Source organism: Xiphias gladius, chromosome 12 (assembly GCF_016859285.1).
Source record: "Xiphias gladius isolate SHS-SW01 ecotype Sanya breed wild chromosome 12, ASM1685928v1, whole genome shotgun sequence".
Classification (NCBI taxonomy): domain Eukaryota; kingdom Metazoa; phylum Chordata; class Actinopteri; order Istiophoriformes; family Xiphiidae; genus Xiphias; species Xiphias gladius.
In genome coordinates this window covers 3,029,501-3,054,327 of record NC_053411.1, presented here as the reverse complement: position 1 = coordinate 3,054,327, position 24,827 = coordinate 3,029,501, and the positions used below count along the sequence as shown (strand labels likewise).

The window sequence follows — 24,827 nt, the reverse complement described above, 5'->3', positions numbered from 1 at the left end:
CTGACAATTCCACAAACTATAATCCCAAAATATAAGCATCATCATTCAAAACTCTCCAAACTGTACTGTATGAACAGATTCGTATGCAGAGTATGACATGTACTGTATATAAAGATTGTCTTTCAACTCTTTTCAAGTGTATGTGTATGGGCCCCCCCCCCATACACATCTGTGTGTGTGTATGTGTGTGTGAGGTCAACACCCCTGGCCCAATGACGAACACACACACTCCCCCCGGCTCTGTTCTGGTCAGTCTGCTTCCAAGAAGGAGACAATCCAATAGCCAACACCCACATGAGAACATCACAACCATCTGCTATTATAACACCACTGATCCAACCATGAGGACCTCAACATGTGGCCAGCAGTGTGTATTTACCAAGCTTACTTCCAGGAAGACACACACTCAGGCTGGGTGGTTGTACAAAAACAATGCAATCCATAAATCTGTTAAAACCTCAAAAGAAGACTGTAAGAAACAGACAGAATTAAAGCTGCAATTTCACACAGTAAACATCATTGTTACATCATCCTTAGGTTCCCGGTTGTACTGTTTTTAGATTTATTCAAAAGTTCTCTGTAGGCCAGCAACTATTTTTTGTTCAGTTTCACGGTTCAATCTTGAATTTGGAAACAGTAGTCAACAAAAGAATCCCAACTCAAGGTCCACTTACTCGCTTGTTCTGCGGCTTTCAACCTTACCACATGGTCTTCATCAGCAGATGGAGTTAGAACTGTAGATGCTTTACTTGCTGTTGTTCTGAGCATTTTTAGGAATTATTATCCACGTTGGCTTAAATTTGAGTTGGACACCGTAGGTCGTACAGTCATGCCAAACACAATCTGCTAATGAAGTCTATGTTATTTAATGGAAAGCTAAAAACTTACACTTGAGAAACAAATGAGTAATGCATGTTTTACTGCAAACCAAACATTTCATCATGATAAAGAGTCTAAGCTCTAACGTCCACTTACTAGCTTTTCAGCTTTTACCCAAATCATACAGCTTTTATTCAGAAAATAGAGCAGGCTCGGGTCTGATCAAGTGGCTCTCAGAAATGATGAACATCCATGCTCAAACTCTGGTGAAAATCCACAAAAATGTTAAGTGAAAATGGTCACTTTTCCTCATTTGGACTAGTCAAAGTTTAGCATTCTAAGATTCTAAGTATTCTTCTCAAGGCAGAGATTAACTGTACCTTTAAACAGAAAGCCTGTACATATTTATTGTATTTCCCACATGATGTGGATTTGGCATTGAGAAGCATTCCAGCTTGGCAGACTACACCTTCTACATGAATAAAAATGTTTTCGGCTTTTATAGAGGCAAGTGGAGCAAAGATACCACACCTGTGTTAGTGAGTGTGTGTTCTTAAATGCTTAAGGGCAGTGAATGTGGTTTGTGAATGACAAAGAAGGAGAGCGTGTCTGTCACCATTGCAGATTTTGCACTCTACATTTATCAGTTTCCATGCAGTCTTGCCGACATTAGGGTGTGACTGCATATTTTCACATCTGAGTATACCCCACTGTATTCAAATGCTATTTGGATGATGTGATGGCTCCTATATGAAAGCCAAACAGATTAGGGATTAAAGTCTGGCTGAGCTGTTTTGCCAGGTAGTTTTGTCTGCGGCTCTCTGCTGTTGACGGTGTCTCAGTGTCAGCTTAAAAGCGTGTGAGAAGCAGACATAAAAGGATATACAGAGACAGGCACAGTTGGTACCTAAATAAAACACACTTCCTCTACCACACTTCTTGGTGTCGATGGCAGCTACCATGTAAACAGCAATTAGTGCACATCATATTCTGCTGTGCTTAAAGCTGCACTCTGGGATTTTTTTAGTATATCATATGTTAGCAGCAACGTAACAGTAAGTTACACATGAATCAATTACACTGTTTAAAAAACTTGCTCAAAAAAAGGAAATCTCAACATCTATGTTTGCATATAATTCTATGACAACTTGACAAACTCCATCTACCGATGAAGGCCATGTGATATTATCTAAAGTTCCAGAGCTACTAAATGGAGACAGAGTTTTTAAAAAATGTAATTTGCATTTATTTTTGAAAAGTTTTATGCACCTTACTATGATGTGTGCTCAAATAAAGGGACTATTTTCTAATAGTGCAACTTTTATATGTGTATATATATATATATATATATATAAGTTGTAAGTAATGTTTTTAATAATGGTAAATAAATAATTAACCATTTCTATATAGATTAGTAATAAGCCATTTATTAGAAAAACTTTAGGGTTGCCTGGTTGCGAAAAATCTCTGGCTAAAACTTAACTTGCACAATTGATAATATGCCTGTAATAAACATTAATTAACATTAACAATCATTATCATTATTTACACTGTATAACCCTTTGGAAACTGTGCCATAGGATAAAATGGTAGCAATTCAAGTGTTAAATATGTGCATTTAAACCAAAAAAATGCAGTTATGTGTTAAACACAAAGTTACTGCCTTAGAACCTGAAACTGTTATGTGACCCAAAGGTCCCGTATCTCTAATTAAAATAGTCTCTGGTAATCAAAGCAATTGGTGGTAATGTACACAACTAAAGCATCATACCTTCAAAATGATTAGGGCCTTAAAGACAAAGTGGAAAAAAATACCAAATTTTCCAAAGTGTTTAATTTACTATCATCTCTTGGTAAATGGCAAATTTATGTCAAAAATCAATTTGAGTGTGTTTTAATCAAAATAATTTTTTTCCTTTGGGGGGACTAGCGAACCCCTCCCATCATATAAAGCAAAACCGCACTTGACCTTTAGCTTGTAGGTCTTAGTCAGCAGATCAGCTTCGTATGTCATTACAGCGCTGTACTGCTTTACTAAGCCCCGCCCACTTTTGAGCAATCCAATCCAATCTGTGGGATTTCATTTAAATACCTCTTGTAATTATACCATTCACATAGAAATACATCACATTACAGAAGCTAAGAACGCTATAACTGCCATTTTGTTGTTCCTTAATTTTTCCCTTACTTTTACGTGGTGCTTATACCTAAGTACATTTGTTGGGGCGCTACAAATTATTTTTGCCCCGGACCCTCTAGCATGTTGATCCAGCCATGTTCAAAAGGTACACTTAGGTGTACATGTTGCTAAAAATGCTGAGGGTGTGGTCACTATTAGCAGCCCAGAGCTGCCTTGATATAAAGCCAATGCTAAAGAGGCTAACATTAGCTCATATTAGTCCAGTCCTGCTCTCCGCTTGGTGTTAATTACACATGGCTAGCAGAGCATTGACGGTTCCTCACTTCAGCCCTGACGCAGTTAGCCTGTTGACTAACACCCAGGCTGGTTGTAGTCTCTTCCAGATTAATCTTGAAATCTTTGATAAAGAGTAGTTGGTCAGACGTGAGGTAGCCCTCAAAAGAGTGTGTGTTCATGGTCATGGAGATATTTCACCTGATTTTATTATCTATAAAGAATTTGCAAAAAGAAAAACCTAACATCTAAGTGAGCTCTCTACTGTGTTGAACTTTGATGCTCACCCTCCTCTTTGATGCTAAGGTTTCAACTGCAGATAAAGCAATCTGATCTCCACTCAACCTGCTATGGTTTATTTTATTTCCATTCCTGACTTTCAGATCCCTGTCAGTCCACATCTGGGGGTTTAAACAGCAAACTATACAACCCAACGCTCCACCCAACCTTTGCAATGCCAAGATAATCAGCACAGTTAATAACCCAAATTAGTTGGAAATTCAATCAATGTGGTCATTCTTTGGATTTATGGAGGAATGGCCAGGCATTTTCTGTGTGAACCGGGCAGATTGAGCAGCGCTCCAACATAGCTCTTCTGATTGGTGCGTCTACATGGTATTGATACACCTCCTGAACGCCTGTCATTAAATTAGCCAGCCCCATGCTTCCTAATTAATCACTTTTGAAAGCGAGCCAAATAACTTAATCCAGTGAAGAAAATATGCTCTCTGTCCCTTTAATCATGACCTCCAGTAACTTTCAAGTAATAAAATCTGAAGATCTGAAGTGTGACCTGAGGCGTGTAATTATCAGAGTTTGCTACTTTCTTTTTAAGTTAAACATAAAAGCTGTTCATGAAGGAACAAACACAGCTCAATTAGTAAGGCATGAGAGTCTGACTCCTTAATTGCTGCACATTATTAAACCTTAAACACACTGTGGTTAAAGTAATTTTCTACTCTACAGCCCTCTTCAGTAAGCAGTAGTGAATTAACAAAACAAAGTAAACGTTGTGTCATTGTGAAATATTAATAGATCTATAAATAGTGTTGTCTCTTGAGCGTGAAAGTTTATTCTTGACCGAAATAGTAGTTGAAAAAAAACTTAACTCAAGGTCCATGTAGTTTTCCACAGCTTTCAACCAGTCTTTTTCATACTATCACAGCGTATTCAACCATGTATTTTGATTAAAATCTCAGGAATAAGCAAGTAAATGTGAGAATTTTTTTACAGATCAAAAATTTTATTTTACTTTGAGAGAAAGAACAAGAAGCCCTGCCTACTCTATGATTTCACTGGTCTTGTCAGTCGACCAGTTATATTCCTTTCTACCCTCAGATTACTTTTGGGTAAGTAAAACTCCATAAAGTGAAAGCAAAGAACGGGTACTTTAAAGAAATAATCACGTACAGTACATGAGTGCATGTACTTTCCACCACTGGGGATGGCTAACAATATATGAGCACTCCTTTTAAGCTATTTTCTAGTGGCTGCAAACATTAGGCAGCAGACAAAGTGACCTCTTGTCACTCCTTATTCTAAGAGTAATTGTGGTGTCATCGTGTTCCCAGATCTTCACTATTAACTCGGTGAGCACACAATGTTGTTATTACTGTGATGAGTAATGGCAAAAAATAATGTATGAAAACACGATCCAAGTCCAATAAGCTGTGATTATCTTTTAAAATCAGGCTTAAATAAGCTGATCATTATTCAAGGTTGAATATCCCATCATCATTAGCACATCATGGGACTGCTCACACACTGCCGTTTCATCCCTCATTCATAGAGTTAAAGATGGAGGATGAGAAAGGGAGGGAGGACGGGTGTAGAATGGACAGACAGGGAGTCTGCTGGTCAGTGTAAGATTAAAGGCAATAAACTCTAGGAAGCTGCCGACACCGTAGGGACCCCGCCGGTAGCCTAGCAACCGAGTGCATGTTGACAACAACAGCGGTCTGACACAACGCTCGTACTGAGAGTCTGGGCTGGGAGGGGTGCAAACATACACTCTTATAAAGTACAGTCACATGCATAAAGTCCAACACCCACACCCACCCACAACCACACACACATAGAACATACTCACATTTCAAGTATCTGACCCTTGCAACCACCCTTCCAGAAATACAAAAACACACCAACCCTTCTCTTGCTCACAGAGACAATGTAAGCCATACCGATCTCTTTAATTGGAGAGACCTGACCAACTCATCAATTTTGACGTTCTGAATGAATTTCCTCTTATTGCTCAACTATCAATAACAATCTTATTACAAATAACCCTATAACAAAGGCGATCTAGTATAGGTCACAATGTAGTGTTAAATTGATAGCAGCCTCTTGTTAGTCGTAACCCATGATTAGCGCAATGGTTCCTCCATTCATAGTTAGTGAAATGTGTACTATAGTTGGTGAGCTAACAGCTAAAAAGCTAGACAGCCGGAAACATGCCAGGTCAAGCGTCTGTTGTCTAATGTAAAAAAAGATACTTATTGGTACCTTTTCCAGTTGGATTCAAAAAAGGTCCACATTACATTTGCCTGTCCATTGCATACTTAAAGAGTACTGATTTACCTCAGAGGGCACGTTCCTGTTTTACAGAGAGTTGTATGTTGTGGGGCGACGGGGCACAGGTGACAAGTGCGATCCGGTTGTCACATACCTTTACAGACAAAGCACTTGATGTGGAAGTGTTTGTTCTGAACTCGGAGTGCCTCCCCTTTGCAGGGCTTCCCACAGTTCTGACAGGCGATGGGTCCCCCTCCTCCACCCTGCTTCTGCTTCTGCTTCTGCTGCTCCAGAGGGCTGTGGACAGCCTGCTGTTGAAACACTGCAGGAAACAGACAGAAACAAGGAGATGACAAGATTAGATTTTAGTCTAGTACATATGGGACAGTGTACAGCGTGTGTACAAATGCCTAAGTGCGCACACCAACAAAGACTGCCCACACACTTGTGGGAGCAATTAGATAAGAGGGATTTAAAAGATATTCCAGCCAGAAAAGAAAAATATTGTTAGGAAGATACTGCATATTTGGATGTTTCTGAATATATCTGGCATGAAAATATATATAAAATTTTAAAAAAACTGCTTATGAGTAGTTTAATCCAAAAATATCTGCATCACTTCAGTAACCCCTTTATACACTCTATGTTTGTTCCTATTTGGGTCCTCAAGCTTCAAGATCCAGCCTTTTATTTTAATAAACACATATATCTTTCTTTTTGTAGTGTCATATGTCATTATTGTTATTATGTCATAAAAATAGCTTTAATCCAAAATATCCCAGTCATCATCTAAAATTATCACATCACACAAGGATATGAAACAACAATATTCTTATCTGTTCTTTTTTTTTTTTTTGACTCACACATACACACTAAAACTTGATTCTTGTTTTCATCACTTACAGGGAAATTGCATTGTCTTACATTCAGTCCCTGGAGACTTACCCTAAGCACTACATGCCTAACCCTAACCTTAAATAAGGTTAACCTAGCCCCTAACATTAGCCTTAAACCCAGTCTTCACTGCAAAATTGAAGGATTTATGTTGTGGGGGCCAGCTTTTGGTAACCGTAAGAGAGGAAGTCCCCACAATGTCACACACATAGTAGAAAGCCTAGAAGTCTACCTACACACTGAAATTCGATGAATTTCTTAACTTTGTCAAAATTCCAATTGCTTTCCAGACAGGAAGAAGGGAGTGTGCCAAGAAAAATGATGTCAACACCAGTGATGAAAAACATCTAACAGAGGACAACAACTTCCCTGAGGCACCTGCGATGACACAGGAAGGCAAACACTCAACGTAAGAAGCTGACATCTTCATCATAACAGTATCATCAGCACACTTTGCCCTTTTCCCCTTTCATCATAACCCTCAGCCTTTCAATACTGACTAGGGCATCAGCTGACTAAAAGACCTTTTGTGTTCTCAGGAAACATTTGTGTCGTCAAACCGGTTTCATCGGGCCTCCATGGTTACCGGTAGTTTGGCTTGGAGAGAGGACTTCATCAAATGAATTGATTTAGAGAAAAAGACAGAGAGAGAAGGAAGCATGGGGATAATAGCTGTGACCCAAACAGCGCTGCTTTTTGGAATCTCGGCACAAACTTGTTTTTGGTGGGCATTATCCTTCTTTCAGGTTTGCTCAATTCATTGGATGTTTATGGGGTGTTTTATTGGTGCAATGTTTCGACAAAGATTAAGTTAAAACCACAATGTTTATTTGTTTTTCTCTACCCCATAATATCGAAAAATGAAAAGCAGATATATCCACCCAGACTCCTTTCTCCCTATATAGTTAACGGAAAACTTAATTTAAACTGAAGGGACCTGGGAGGGTTCTAACTTATTTCAAATTAAGTCACTTCAAGTAAGTCACTTTATATAGCATTTATCAAAACTAGAGACTGCAAAGTTCTTAAAAAGTAAAATCACTTTTTAGTTGGATTTGACTCATGCAAAAGTATAGTATATAACTTTCAAAGTACTAGTACAACTAATTTGCATTATTTCTGAGAGGGAGATGAGAAAAACAATATCTCATTTAATAATCTAATTTCTGTGCATTAAGTACAGAGCTGCAGTCAGGACATGGTTAGCAAGGCTTAGCACAAAGACTGGAGGCAGACTGTCCAAAGTTAAAAAATGTGCCAACCATTAACATTTTAATAATTCTCATTATGTATCTAGCTTGTACAACCTGTACTCTAACAGACAAGCACAGTACAAGATGCACCTTTTTTGGGAATATAATCATATATGTTTAGGTTCAGGTCTCTTTTTGTATTTCTCACCCTACATACAAAGACGCATTTGCCCACTTACGACCTGCTTGGCTGGGAGACTTGACAGGATAGTAAAAACAGCCACCACACCATCCAGACCTAAAGGAGCAATACATACTTCAGCAAGTTTTACAAGGACCTCTCACCCACAAAGTAACAAAGTGATTTTTCAGCTTTGTAGAGTGTGTGACTGTTTTCCAAGACAAACACAGCCTCCCAAACCTCCTTAAATGTCTTTAGGATGAAAACCTTCCATTATTTTATTTATCTAGGCCTTATTCCAGAGATTCAACAGTATAATCCCCAAATCAGATTTTTATTCAAATAGAAAGTGTAAAAATGTATCTTGGCGATACTGAACATTCTTGAGGTCAGCAAATATAATGAAAATATAGAAAAAGGAAATTCTTCATGGAGTTTTCTTTGGATAATGCTAAAAATCCACAGAGCTCTTTTCATTCAGTCCATATGTCTTGATTACAATCTGATCTCTGCCTTGTAAATATGCGGACTCCCAAATTGACTCAAGACAAGAATAGGGCTTTTGGAAAATATTGCCTGTATTCTGTTGTTGGTATAAGGTGGGGCTTTATTGAAGCTACCCATGTTGAGTGTACATGTGGGCACCCCAACCAATAAAGACAAGAATTTAGGAGGGGAAAGTCTTGAGTCCTCGTAAAAAAGGTCTGAGACTGGGTTGATTGCAACCATCTGGAAAAGACAACGGTCCAAAATTGAGAAAGGGTTGGGAGGAGGGTAGGCAGCAGGGATTGGTAGTCACAGGGGAGCCAGGAAGGGTTCTGCCTCCTGATCTGACCCAGCGTGCAATGCTGTACCCTTGCACCTGTTGGGGGGGATCCAGTGTCTTTACTTCCTCTTCAAACAGCAAATAGAAGAGGAGGGCGGGGATGGAGACGAGACAGGAGATGATCTTTTAGGCCAGATGTAGAGTCCAGCAAGTTGTTCCAGACATTCAGGCTGCCAGTGGTCTGTGATAAGGGTCCAATAATCTGTCAGTGGGTGAGTAGTGAGAAGTTTTGCTATTTATAGTCGATAAATTCAGCTGACAAAATGAATAATGAGTAGTCAGTTCAATCCATGTTAAATCTGTGGCTGCAAGCAACTAACAGTAAGAGGGTCGAAGGTTGAGACCTTAATGCCTTAACATTTCTGTGCTCATAAAGATTAAAAAAATTTGGGGAAAAAGATGGAGTGAGGGCAAAGAAGAAAAAAGAAAGGCTTTTTTCAGAGATTCAGTAGAAGTAGGGAGTGGAAATAATTCATTTGGACATGGGTTACTTAAGGATGTAATGAGTTTTTTTTTCTATAATGAAGGACAGAGACTGACTGTGCCGAGCGTAGCAGCATGTAGAGTCCTTCCCCCTCTCACCCCCCCAACTTCTGCCAGTGAGCTGTCTGCCCCAGGGCCCAGTTGTCCATATCATCGCTCAGCCTTCCTGGTGTCTGTTATCTGGCTGACGGCCACTACTGATGCCATTATCCCAGAGGTCGCAGCAAGGCAGGCAGCTATCTGAGCAATGCAACGTTACATGTCTGTGCTGCATACAGTCACACCACTGGAAGCCTCTGGGAACACACACTGATCATCGCTGGAGATTTGCAGCTTACCACCTGCATATGTAAAGTATACCACACAAATGCCCAAACATAGGCATGTAGCTACAAAACATGGATATATAGCATCTGTCTCTGATGCATCATGAGGGATATATTATCCAATCACTCATACATTTATCCAATCACTTCTCATGCATGGTCACTAACAATAAATTAGAAGGTACACATTCAATGTCTTGCTCAAAGACACTTAAACAGAATACATTATTGTTACTGGGATTGAAATTTAGAACCTCCCAATGCCAAGTTCACATCAACAGTGGAGAAACAAAATTCTACAGTATCTCCTGCAACAACTTAGCTCATGCTGCAACATGAAAAGGCTTTTAAGGTACGTATACATGTAATCAGGAACCACAGGCTACTACACAGCGGAACACACAAACAACTTTATCTCAAATGCCTTTTCAAGAAGCCATGCTCCAGCGCCTCCTAAAAATAGAGTATTCCCTGAACTCACGGGGATCCCATGGTGCTCCGCAACATTCCTGGTGTGAACCATCTGCAGAGGCGGCAGGGGTGGGCGAGGGATCAAAATACTCACATTACCACAGCAGGAGTGCTTCATGGTGGCCAAGCTGTTGACCTTGGGGACTTTCGCTATTTTATGAGTAAACACGTGAATATACTCCAAAAAATGTAGATTATGTGTTTGTCTTACTTTCATGGAAAAGCCAGTCCATAGTGGGACTACACAGGCTCCTTCCCAAGTAATGTGGATAGGATATCAGTTCTATACAAATGCCACTTTTTTCATTTTAAAAGAGTTAATATATTTCCATAAAAGTTAAGCGTAGACCTGCTTAATTGTTGGTAAAGAGAACGTGTCTGAAGGGGTTCCCCACAGTACCATTTAAATTTACCATTTACTATTTAACACAGTACAGTAAGATTTTTCTTTCCAAAAATGCTACTATGCACCCTTGCATATATTCAATTGTTAGCACTGAGGGTAGCACAATCAAAATGGCAGAGACGAGTGTAAAAATACAAAAAAACATTCCATTGTAAAATGAAAAAAAAAGAAAATCTAAATTATATGATCTAAAAGTTCCATTTGAATTTGGTAGATTAGCCTCTGGTTTGCCTCTTCTAATGAAAGAAATAAGATACTATTGATATGGCTTGTACACACCAGAAATAAAAGTTTGAAGAAGTTAGTTCAGAAACACAACACACCAAGTCTCTGCAACATTTTAAAGACCTATTAAACAAAATTTAAGACTATTGAAAACATTTATTGACTGTATTTAGGCTGTATTCTTATGGCCTTGAGTCTAGATAATATGATTAACAACATGTGAAGAGATTTAAAGGCCTGCTGACACCTGGTCTTACCTTTACAGCCATTACTTCACTGCTTAGGACTTTCCTGTCTGTCATCCCAACAGAAAACTCACTCCAGTATCTCACTCTCGTTAGAGGCCAAGAAAAAGACATTAACAGAGTCTATAGGCCAAGCTCACTGAATACAGCTCTTATGGTAAAAACATGGGAAAGGAGGAGAGAAATAGCTAGTAGCTAAGATGAATGATGAAACTTATATCTGACTATCAATATACACAGACTAAACATTATGACCTTTTTCCTGCGCTTCTCAAAGGCCTGACATCCACCTGTGCGATCATTCCTCCAACCTGACCTGAGCAGCATTTGATCTCTGACCTGAGGTCAAGCACTACAGAGAGCTGACCTCTGACCTCCCTGACAAATGACATCAGTACAACCTTGTTGGCTCGGCCCTTATAAAGACAAGGGCATGTCATAAAAACAGAGAAGTGTACGAAATGAACCAAATTAACTCACTTCCTGAGTGACAGTATTAGGCATATTTTGACATTGTAAATATTAATATTGCTGGTGCTACAGCTACCAAAACTACAATTACTTAATAATACTTAATAAACCAATCATAAATCTTAACAGTGGCCCAAAGTGAAGAAGGAAAGGGCAACTAGTGTGCTGTCTTATGAATATGGCCTTTGTGTGAGAACATATGATTCCTGCCATTCCTGTGACAGATGAGTCAGTGAATATTTCTTCCACGTGGATGACAAACACCGCCAACAGATAGCATCCCACGTGTTACTGCAGCTGCCTCTGCTGGAACACTTCCATGTAGTTGCCTCAAGGGAAAACATAATCAAGTTAAATCAAATATAAAAATACTGAATTATTCTGCTCTTCTTCGTTAAAACTCAAATAAGATCCTACACTGATTAACCTAAAGTATGCAAATACTGTCTACATACTTTGTGTACTTTTGGTCCAAATGCTACTGCAAAAAGAGTCCTGCACAGAGCCCTGACCTCAAACCCATTCAACACCTGTGGGATGAGCTGGGAGGCAGACTGCGAGCAAGGCCTACTGCTCTTGTGACTAAATCCCTGCAGCCAAGTTACAAATAGGGCGGTAAATTTAAACCCTGACCACCCATACCGGAAGTGTATTTTATGGTAGTTTGTGCCCCATAACAAAGAGACAATATTCAACTATGGGTGCAACTGAAGATTACTTTTTTATTTAGACACTTTTATTTTTTATTTAGACACTTTAGAACACAGTGAAAATATGTGAAAAATCGCAATTTGATTAACACAATTTCCAAGAGCTAATGATGATGTTTTTATATAGCTTTCTTTGTCCAACTAATAGTGCAAAACTCCATGGAGTTTGTGTCCTGTCAACAACCTGCAATTAACATTTGCCTTTTTATTAACCCTAACCACCATCTTTCCATTACTTTAAAGAAACTTTACTGTACCTGAAATCCACAGATACTGTAAAAAATGAGAATTTTTTTATATGTTGGCATTAGCAGAATTATCCTATATCTTGTCTGGCGATCAAAAATTGTTTTTTCCTTGACAAATTAAATAAATGATCAATCAATTATCAGGTCTGTCGATTTAGAGTACATTCTTCTTATGTGATTATGCTAGCTGTGAACTATCAAGAATCTGGCACATCATGCTTGGTTAAACTATCAACAGAGAGAAGGACACAGAAACAAGGACAAGAGAAAAAAGAAGTAACACAGACTGAGCCTGGGGACCAAAGTCATTTTTGGACATAGACAATGAAACAGCAAAACATTAAAGACAAAACAAAAAAGAGAGAAAGTTTATATGAAGCTCTCCACATTTGCCAGTCTATGCAAAAGTGCTGTATAATAGCAGGGATCAAGTGACTGGAGCACAGACACTTTGATGCAGCAGGAAATCACAGCATAGCTCAGCATGTTACAGTGCATGTATATGTGTGTCTGTGCGTGTATATAATGTAAATGTATGTGTGAAGGATGCGTTGATAATTAATAACTGGTCCTGAGCAGGAAAGCTGATTGGTGAGGAGCACAAAGGCCAGTGTAGGAAGGAACGACAGAGTTGGAATAAAAAGACAGTGAGGGATCGGAGCTGTGTGTGTTTGCAGGCGATTTATTTCAACACGGAGAAAAACAGCGTGACTCATGAATAGAGCCGCTCAGTAGAAAGCATTGTGTCAGCAGAGCTGGCGCAAAAACCCTGGCATATGCCAAACAGGTTAAGCACTTGAGGGAGAGAGTCCAGTACAACTGCAACTGGATTCAAACACACAGGCCAACGTAGAGTAATGACTCTACGTTGAACTGCAGATACATTATACAGTCATAAAATAACCCCAGTTACTCAGACTGCTGGATAATTTGCCAGCCACTTGAGAAACAGTAGCAAGTCAATGTGATAAAAATGACTATGAGTGATGTAAAAAGAGTCACTTGTAATGAACCCTGCCTGCATTTCCTTTCAGCTCTACAAACCTTTTTAGCCTCTTTCTGCTCATTGCTTTTTTTTTTAATCGCTTGCAGTTTAGATAAAGCCACTGTGCACTACCTGCCCAGCAGCAACCAGCAGACAGACACAGTCAGAGACCAGCTGGTGAAAATGGTGGAGCATTTAACAACTAAAGTCAAATATTTTTCTCAGGAGTTGGTGGAGACCAAAACAGAGGTTATTAGGACGAAGGACATTGGATTTAACAATCATCAGTCGGCCAAAAACACAACACCAAATGAATGCTAATGTTGCTCGGTGTCCGCTAGATGTTTTTTTACCTTAAGCACACAGCCACGACAACGCAAGAATGGCTTAGGGACAACTCTGTGAATTTTCTTGAGTGGCCCAGCCAGAGCCCTGACTTGAAACCAATTGAACATCTCTGGAGAGACCTGAAAATGGCTGTCCACTGACAGCCCCATCCAACCTGACAGAGCTTGAGAAGATCTGCAGGGAAGCATGTCAGAAAATCCCCAAGTCTAGGTTTGCAAAGCGTGTTGTGTCATACCCAAGAAGACTCGAGGCTGTAATTGTTGCCAAAAGGTGCTTCAACTAAGTACTGAGTAAAGAGTCTGAATACTTATGTCCATCTGATATTTCAGTTTTTCCTTTTTAACAAGTTTGCATAAATTTCGAAAATTCTGTTTTGGCTTTGTCATTATGGAGCATTGAGTGTAGATTGATGAGGGGAAAATAAATTGAAATGATTTTAGCATAAGGCTAGAACATAAGATGTGAAAAAATTGAAGGGGTCTGAATACTTTCTGATGAGCCATCAATGAGCCACACTGTTGCATTGGGTCACATGTTCACATGTTCCTTCATTACCATCCAGCACACACCATCCTGCGGTCAGAAATAATCACTAGAGAATTGAATGTGTATTAATCTGCTGTTGAAAATAGTTTCCAACGACTGCGCTTTTTTCCTCCTGTTTGAGTAACGTTAGTTACAAACTACAGTGATTAGCTATTTTAGAAAGCCTTTTTTTAAAATTAAACTATATGTTTGTGACCCATTTTATAAGATTTACATCTTCAGTAGGAACCAACAGGCTCAGGGCCACTGACAAGATAGGAAACGGGGAAAGTACTGAAAGATGGACTAAGACATTATTGATTTGGAATTTGTTGACAGTGATAAAGATATAGAATAGCACCAGCTTCATCCTTTAACATGAACCTGATGCAGTGACTTTCCAACAGGCTAAGAGTCACCTGAGGATACTTTTCCAAGGATCCAACAACTTAACCTTTTCCTGTATTTAACAGCTTCATAATTTGTAGAATGAATAAGGAACCATGACTAAATAATAAAGGTACAATAAAATACCTTTTTGATTCAATTTTTAGAAATATAAAATGTCAACAGGTGTAATGCTGGAAACTGTGGGACACACATATTGTTTTTTTACTGGCAGGTCTGGTATAGTGACAGGCATCACTGTGACTGCTGACAACCAGCCAATCATTAAATCACACACCCAGGATTCACTATCCTTGGCTAGGACTGAGATGCAGCCTAAAGTGGTGTGTATGTTTCTGTGTGAGCATGCTTGTATTCATTTGGCTATTTAGTGTCTAGCCTATATACTGTTAAGTGTTTATGCATCCATGTGTACATGGAAAACAACCAAGAATCAACGCACCAGCTTGTATCATGTGTTTCTGTACAGCATGTCAAAGTATGTGTGTTAGTGTGTGGAAGCACGTGGCCTATGAGTGACTGTGTGGGTGTGTCACCCGTGCATCCTCCCCTCCAAACATTACAAGCTTCGTCATGTTATGATGGAAGCGCACATGCCTCCCAGCTCTGTCCAAAACACAGTTACAGCCTGCATTTAGAAACCTGTGCACAAACACAGGGTTAGCGCCAGATCAGCTTTGACAAGGCTGTTGAGGACAAGACACTGTGAGGGGAGGGGAAATATTTTATGGGGACCAACAGTGAGGCTTCTTTTTACAGCCAACTGGGTAGGGGTCAGTGGTGGAAAGTACATTTACTTAATTATAAGCCTAGTTTTGCAGTACTGGTATTTTACTTGAGTGTTTCCAATTTCATCCAAAACCTTTCATCAGCATATCAAATACAACATATTCCCACAGATTAAACCACCTCATAACATTGTCAACTAAATTGTCAAAATTAGCTTCACCTCAACAAGCTAGTAATAGAGAGCCAAAGTCCTGACACTAGTAGCCACTACTAGCTTCTGTAAGTCAACGCTAAATCTGTTTAAAAGTGTTTTTCATTGGTCTTTACGAAAAAGCGAACCACGTTTCTGGGGTTGACTAACCTTGTTGTGAGATAAATGTGTATCTGCCAAGTACTCTCTGTTCGAAGTATCCCTTTGTGTTTTTAAGAAAGTTAAACAATGATTCAATTGTTAGTATGCAAAAAGCACAGCTCCGAAGAAAATATACTAGCCTGGCAGCATGTGTACTTACATCAACGTAACTTGGTTTTATCCATATTTTTTGATATCCACCAATGTTCACTTCTGATGTAATTTTCCCAAAATAATCTGCATCCTTCTGTGCTCCCTGTCCTGCTATTGTCAGAACTAGCCTTATTCACTCGACCCACTAATGCACTGTCCTTGTTATTTCCAGCTGGTTAACCGGGAATGGTCTAGGTATGATGGGAAATTGTGTTTGTTAAAGGCAGCTAAAAACCTAAATATTAAATAAATTTTGATCTCATGTAATTTTCTAAAAAATTACTATGCCTGTCTGGACAAAACAATTACTGCATAATGTACTGTACAGTTAGCTTAAGTCGTACTGCTGAATTTTAGTCATTTGCATTATTACAAATGTCAACATGATTTCAAATAATTACGAACACTAAGGTTATATCAGTTTATCCTTTGTAATAAATTTGCAAAAAATTTGAAAATTCTGTTTTCGCTTTGTCATTTTGGGGTATTAGTTGTAGATTGTTGAAGGAAAAAATTAATTTAAATGATTTTAGCATAAGGCTGCAACATAACAAAATGTGAAAAATTGAACAGGTCTGAATACTTTCTGAATGCACTGAACAATAGGTGCAAAGAAAAATAAAAGATGATTAAGTTCTAATAGTTCACAATAATATAATTATGAAACACTGAAGACATACTGTAAATCACTGTTGGAATATCATGGGGATTTCTTCTTAGTAACTGCCCCTCACCAGTGGGTGAGGGGCAGTTACGAGGCGGTTAGCCCAAATGGCTGAGCTCCCAGTATTAGAGATGCAGGAAGGGGACCAAGACAACAGTGTTGTTGCCAGGGATGTTGGAGGAAGGCTGCATATCACCCTGCAGCATAACCATTCAGACTGCTGCCACAGGCTTGCATTCATAATTCACATTCGCACAACTTATTCAAACAGAAAGTGCTATACGCTTCTGACTGGAGTCACATAATAGAGGCCCTATTAGCTGTAGGTAAAGTACTACTTACACAGAAACACACACAAGCTGTAAACACAAACACACTCATGTGGGCTTAGAGCTTTTCAATGATTTTCATATTTCTAAGTTGTGGAATTATTATAGTTTATTATCTGTCCTTGTGTTTAAAGAGTAATTCATGTCTACTTGACATTGGAGTACGATAGGAGAAGCAAATCATTAGCTACACTCTTCCATCTCTGGCAGGTGAACTCACTACAACTGCTTCTCAAAGGTTATTAAAGGTCAATATTACCTTTTTCCTCCGGCATTGTCAGTCAGCTGTTTTCCCAGATGTGATATATTGTTATGTCCTTTAGTAATAATACTTATAGACAATATCCAAGACAAATCTTTCAGAGTCCTCTGAAGGTGTTGCGACACATCCTCGGTACACTCTGCCGCTCTGGTGTAATATTAGATATGCGCATAGAGTGAGCGCTCTGCCCCTTACTATCTCTGGAATGAGCTTTAAGTCATATGACTCCCCATGTCACTGTCTCTGGCCCTCTCTCTCTCTCTCTCTCTCTCTCTCCTCTCTCTCTCTCTCTCCTACCTCTCTGACTTATTGCAGCTATCTGTTATAAATAGAAGCATGTGCAGCTCAAAGAGAATGACACCATCTCCTGGTAATCTCTCACTGGGTGTGTCCCAGTCCCCCCAGTCCACACAAAACTCAACTTTGACAGCTCAGTGATAACCAAACTGGGGTTCAAATTGTTTGAAAGCCCCCTGGATTATCTATTGTAGCTAACTGGAAAGAGATTTGAAAGGTTGTTGCTGGTGACCAACACAGAGAATTTGCACCAACTCTGCAGATCCCCTTTAGCATAACTTGGTTTTTTAGCCTCTTTTAGCTCATTGTTGTGGTCACATGGACTAAAACATGACTCCAAATGAATGTTTATGTTGCTACATGTCACCTAAACATCTAAGTGGAAAATTGTTTGCTGGCATGTTAGCCACAACAACTTTGTAAGGCAGTAATAGGTCACTTTTTTTTTAGCTCGTTGCGGAGGCCTTTTGCCCATAACTTGCGAAAAGAATCAATCAATTGAGCTTTACAAAAAGGAAACCAGCACATAGTACCCCTTTTTTTCTTGATTTCATTGAACAATGGCAAATATAAAAAGTAGTAAGGGCCATTTACTGTAGGTAATTGGCATAAATCTGCTCTTTATATGTGTAGGACGACCCACGCTCATACATTGACTGAAGAACCCAGAACTATAGTTTATCAAACCATCCTTACTGCCTACCGACAGTCACTTCTAGCAGACAGCATTTTAGCATTGCAATGGAGCTTACAGCTTTACTGTGTATTCATGTTTGTGTGTGTGGCTATGCAGAGGGTGGCTATAGATACAGCTCAAATTTTGAGAGCACAGCCCCCCTTTGAAGGTCACTTCTCAAAAGTGAGGGGATGATGAGAGGCATTTTGAAATATGAATAATGATGTGCCACTAAGCTCTCATTCAGGGACAAGAATAACGTTACCCCACTAATACAAAATTGCATATACACTCCTCTGCTGACTTGCAAAGGTCACTGTCTTTTTCTTCATTTCTTCATAATCAGAACTTTACTGTCACAAGCCAGGTTTTCATCCTAATGTAATGCGAATTTTAACCAAATCTTGAGAAAATCAACAAAAGAAAATGTGAATAAATGCATGCTTCCATCCATTACTATTGTGCAAATACTGGGAGTTGGTTTGTCTAGTTAAATAACTGTGGTAATTTTCCAGTCATGAGCCATCTTTTTTTTAAAATTTCTGACATTTTCACACAGGTTTTTTAGTGTGAAAATTGAAAATGTGCATAAAACAGGTTAATGGAAACACCGCTCAATTAGAAACTTACATCAGAAACTGGTTGATGCTTTCAGCCTATCTGGAAAACATGTCACTGCTCATCTCTTGCTATGTTGGGTAAGGGATGAACAATGACAGACTACATAATCATCCAACCTCCTATCCTGGCTGTCTTCTTCTACAGTCATTACACATGTATCTAAATTACAGCTGTATACAGCTCCAGTGCAACTTTCCCAGATATCTGATGTATGTTCAAGTTAACTTCATATTGAGCCGCTATGTGTTTGTTGGTATTTGTAGACTGAATTTAACTCTCACCATTGATCGGAGCTGATATCTAATCAATATCCAGTGAGCGGCAACACTTAGCCATAGGGAGTCATCACTGTTGCTGTAATCAAGCCAGCTATGTACCCACAGAGGTAAGGACAGAGTTGACATACTGTACGGGAAGGAGGTGGACAAAATAATGTGAACTTATTATGAATGGGGGCTTTGAAGTCACCATTACAAATGAGAGGAGAACTTGGAAACATAATCCTATTGAATTTTTTAAAGAAAGATGAATGATGGTGACTGCCCGCTGAAATTGTCCGCGTGACTTGAGTCATTAATTAACAGCTGTGTGTTTCATTAGAAACTCACTACTCTCAAACACTTTCTATGACCAAAGCATGCGGTAAATGGTTGCATGATGTGACTGAACACAGTACTTTATGTAAAGTGTATAGAAACAATGAGGTCATTCTTCATTCAGCTGGTGTAGGGTCACCTTAGGGTAACCGTAATAGTGTTGGACCTTCTCCATGATGTGGGCCCCAATAAAACAATAGACGATTCCACAATGGTGAAGTAACCAGGCAGATTCATTAGGCGCTGCGCCAAGCATTCAGAACATGACTGAACCAGATGACCTGAGAGGGAATATTCTGCCATAAGAAATAAGTGACCACTCCTATGGTGGATTAGCCTAAATACTACTTAATTTTATTAGCCATGCAAGGTTGTTTGTCCACCACTGTAGTTATATATCTCAGCAACTAATGGATGGATTACAATTACATTTTGTATTTTTTATTTTATTTCTTGGTCCCCAGAGAATGAATCCTACTGATTTTGGTAATCCTCTGACTTTTCATCTAGCTCAATCAGCAGTTTTCATTTATTAAAATATCTCAACATCTGCAATATAGATTTTGTGCTTTGTTAAAAGCCTTAATGGTTCTCAGATGATGAATCCTGCTGACTTTGGTGATCTCTTGACTTTTCATTAATAGCGCCACAAGCAGGCTAACATTTTTGGTTTGCACTGAAATGTCTTGAGAACAATTGGATGGACTGATTTGAAATTGTGTACAGATATTCACGGTTCTCAGAGGAATCCCTCTGACTTTGGTCATCCCCCTAATTTTTCATTCAGCACCACCAGCAGGTCAAAATGTTCACTTGTTTAGTGGAATATGTCAAAATCTACTTGATGTTTTAATACAAATTGTTATACAGACATTCATGGTTCCCAAAGGATGTATCATAATCATTTTGGTGCTCCCATGAGTTTTTGTGTAGTGCCATTATGAAGTTGACATTTTTTGGTTTTGAGTGAAATGTCACAACTACTGGTGTATTGCCATGGAATTAGCTACAAAAATTCATGTTCCCCAGGAGATGAATCCTAATCACTATGGTTACTATCTCAGATTTTTCAGTGCCAACAGTAGGTCAGTGGTTACATTTATCCAGGGAAATATTTTTATATCTACACACTGTATTACGCTCCTGACCACAATATTTCAGTTTTTGAATGTTTCAGGACTGGCCTAGAAACAAAGGACGAACCCTACTAGACAGAGGACAGGCACAGCATGAGCTGTATTTAAAGCCATGACACTGTAGGTGAATAGGTATCTACACTGCCAAGCCAGACCAGCAGGAGCCCATAGAGGAGGTTATTAAAAACTACCAAAAATAACAGACAGGATGTTCCAGAGGAGTGGATAAAAGATGAGCTGATTGCCAGTAAGCAGAGACACTTGCCAGTGGAACTGAGCATTGAGCATAGCCTCATTTAGTCTCTGACACCATCCCCTTCCTTCTCACACATCCGCTATTCCTTTCTCCTTTCTTCCCCTGTCATCTGAGGCTGTGATGGATCATCATTAGAACATAAACCAAAGGAAGTGCTTGGTAAATGGTAGGAAGTTTCACGGGGGGACAGTGTGCATGATGGACTTTGCCCGTGTGACTCAGCAACAGGCACAGCTCTTGTGTGTTTGTGTTTGTGAGTGAGAGCAAAAGACACAGGATCTGCATTGCAAATCATCCAGCACCAGGGCTGCCAAGTGGCATCTACAACAAATCCAAAAGCAGGACCAAAACAGAGCGCTGCCACTTCAAGCCAAAATAATGAAGCCAAAACATGATTTATAGCCGCATGGTGTCATTTACGAGGATCAAAATGCCAAATTTGATAATAAAATGCTACTTTGGGCTTTTGTCTTGGGAACTGATGCTGACTTTTCGGGGCGTTTCAAACAAACGCCAGTCTTCTTTTGAAATATACTGCCTGAAAAACAATGACTTAGCTGCTTTTCCCTTCTGACTGTGATCCATGACAATCTGGATTTAGCTTCGCAATAGTCTCGCAACAACTTTCTGCAATGTTCTCCATAGGAACACATCTTGCATAGCACTGAAAGAAATGTTAAAAAAAGCAACAGCATCTGCAAAGCCACAGATATCTGCATAGGCTTTAATTTAGCATGGAAACATCCTCACAGTCACAGAATGAACAAGATTCCCTGCCTTTCCCTCTTTCCTCTAAACCTTCCACTTTCCTTCGGTGCAAAGTATTTTGCAAAGGCTCGGGGAGATTTGTGCAGGCTGTAGCTGTCTGTTGTCAGCTCAATCTGTCAGAGAGAGAGTAAGAGACACAGTGAAAGAACATGTATTTCCTCCATTCCTTACCCGCTGGAAGGATGCTTTGGGTGATTTATTATCTGGATCTAGCATCTTGACCTTTTCCCCATAGTTCCATTTCGTACACAGATTAAAATCAACAAACAGTCTGATTTAATAAATCCTAAAATAAAGCCACCCATTCAATCTAATAATTAGCATCCAAATTTATCAGATTTCATGGTATAACCCAAAGCCTCACCTCATTTACATTTACTCAAAGACTTAGCCTTTGTTTCTGAGTTCTGAACATATGACAGCTAATAACAGTGTGCTTGATTCATGACAGGTATTTTAGAAAATATAACTGAGTCAGATCACGGTTCTGACTCTGGCAATGGGTTATGATGTTCACAAAAGCCCATATTCTGCATGCACTCTGCATGCACAGACCCAGGAATTCTCTCTTAGCTAAACTGAGGTGTTTTTTGGGAGTTCTTCAGGCAGACTGAAGAGTTTTATTGTTCATATTATGATTTAGTAAAATGTCTCTAATCTCCAATTGGAGAACAACACTTGTGCTGTCTTATATGTCCATGTAGGCTGGGATTTTGAATATACATGACACTACAAACGCAACTTAACAAATAGCCAAGTCCAATGTGGCAAAAAACACAACCTGTCAGACAATCAGACAGGTTGTAACCCAACCTACATCTTATCCTGATTATTCAAACCACTTTATTTTGAGGTCAAAGTGAATGTGAGCTTACCTGAAATGTTAGTAATAGTTCTCTGTGCACAGGAAAACTATGTGCACAGCTTTGGCAAGTACGTCAAGTAAAAGCTGAACCAGAGGTCCGTCTGCAAACTCTGATGGATTCTTACAGTCTGAGTCATAATTTAACCATTCGCCTTTGTTTTCTCTTCCCAATAAGTTTATTTTTGTGAGTGTGTTTGCCCCATCAGTTCTTTTTAGTGATGTTGTCGTATTCCCAGATCTTGACAATTAACTTAGTGAGTGCAATGGTGTTATGAATACAGATGGTGGCCAAAACTACAAAAATAAGTTGTATCACACCAGAATTACCCTTTAACAAAATGCACGCAAAGTACAAAATTATGATATAAGAAGAGGCAGAGGGCTATAACACTGCTCCTAATAATATATCTCCTCAGGACCTTTTGACTTTGACCTTATCCGTATCACTCTAGCATTGCCAATCATGTCAAATATGCTCAAAAATTCTGGACTTAATCAATTACACCTTACAGTGTTCTAATGCCAAAAGGAAATCACTCAGTCATTATATAGCAGGTTAATACATGACAAGCCTGCGGCACTAAAGTGAACCAGGCTATCATAAAGAGCTTGACTTCAAAGGTTCGGATGACCATATCACTACTGGGAACGCTGGATAAGAGAATGAAGCGTGAGCCCAAAAAGCCCACAGAGAGATCTCAGAAGCTTGTGGTGTCGGTCTCTCTCTCTTTCTTTTTGTTACTGTATGTGAGCATACATGTGTGTGTGTGCCTCTGCAATGCACCATCGACCCTAATCCCAAGTCCATCTACTGGTCATTAAGAGTTAAAAGCAGCACATTAGGCTATTCGTGAGATGGTGCATGTGTGAGTGTGTCCAAATGCAAATGAATGAGGAAAAAGAAGCTTACATTTAGATATCCAAAAGGAGTCTTTTTAAATGAACAAAATGAATCTTTCCCTTTTAAAACTGTACTGATAGTCTAGGGCGAGAAAGGTCATACAGGTCACATTCAATTTTTTCATGAAAAGTCATGATGTTCATCACAAAACAGACTACGCTGGTTTGCCAGTATATGGACATGACAATTAAAAATCATCTCTGGCCCAGTTGGCGTTATCACCTTTAAAATGATGGATGTGACACAGTTTGATATTTAGTGGAACAATACTATGGTTTTCTATGAAAAGAGCTTAATCTGAACTGATATGATTACATCTTTACCAGATTCTATACGCATAGACATGGATTTTACTGGAAAAACTGGACAACAAATCCTCAAAATATCTCCTCCAAACTGAGAAGAATCTAAACAAAGAAGTCACGTTCATAACAATATACTGTAGGTCCAAGAGGAATTCATATTTCGTCTACTAAAGGCCCAAATTCCAAACATTACAACAGCTAACTGATGTTGTAACACTTGTTTTGATTTTGACCATCAACAGTTAAAAAAAAAACCTTAGTGGTAAACAGGTGGTCTAAAGTTAGGCTTATTTACATGGCAATGAGAGCACTGGGTGTTGATATTTATTCATAAATATATTCTGATGGTTTTCAAGTAAAAATCTAAACCTTGATATAGCTAAATGCCTCTGCCTTTTTTTTAATCTTATCTGGTAATTATAGTTATTATAGTTGCTATTATAGTTGTTGTTGATTTTAAAGGGTTCCAGTGACTTAGAATTGCACTACCATAAAGTTGGGGGACTTACAAGAGACAACCGAATAAAAGCTATCGTCAAAATTGAAGCAGCAGAAGTCGAGATATCCTCACTTTTAGTTCCTGGTAGAGTTAAGCCCCCAAAACACTTGATCTTATACAGTATCTCCCATAATGCAACAAATAGCATGTTTTCATTAGACTGTCCCTCCCTGGTAAACACCCACATCTTTCAAGCTCCACACTTGTAGTTTGTAAGTCAGGTCACCTGTTATAAATTTGTAATCCCCTAGCCAAAGTTGCGGTAACCCTGATTACATCACTATGACATCATGGGGGTTATTTTGTCATATTTTAGAAAGCAGGCTGAGCTCTACTCCCCATGGCGAGGAAACTGAACTTTATCTGTAAAATGAAAGGAGTTCTCCTTTGAATAGCTATAAATATATTAACTGGTGATCTTGTTTTTGCTGACCTCCAGTCGTTTAACTTCTCACCTTGCTGCAGTGATGTAGGAGTTTTTTCCAGGTTGTGTCAGTACACTCTAACATCATTATTGGGGGTGGCCATAGGTGCAATACACCTGTAACTTTTAGCCAGGCAGAACAGTAAGATACATTTTTTATGCAGCTATGTGATACACATTCCTGAAAACAGTTTGACGGTGTCCCACTGAAGAAACGTAGCAGTGGCAGTGAAGAAGACTGCTAGCTAGCAGACACGGATGTGAACAATGCAGGATTTAGTGTATTCCCAAAAAAATCAGCTTTGC

General features: G+C 39.1%; 1 protein-coding gene across 20 annotated transcripts in view; it reads right to left on the bottom strand.

Moving 5' to 3' along the window:
* ablim2 (actin binding LIM protein family, member 2) overlaps positions 1–24,827 on the bottom strand; it is a 95,907-nt gene that overhangs the window by 56,005 nt on the left and 15,075 nt on the right. For 19 of the 20 annotated variants that reach the window (XM_040141271.1, XM_040141279.1, XM_040141272.1 and 16 more), the window contains exons 1-2: positions 17,175–17,355; positions 5,898–6,065 (exon numbers count right to left, since the gene is read on the bottom strand). In XM_040141271.1, coding sequence (XP_039997205.1) covers positions 5,898–6,065; positions 17,175–17,190 — 184 coding nt within the window. In that variant the 5' untranslated portion in view covers positions 17,191–17,355. Of the gene's footprint in view, positions 1–5,897; positions 6,066–17,174; positions 17,356–24,827 lie in introns of those variants that run through there. The other variant, XM_040141273.1, reaches the window with a different exon arrangement.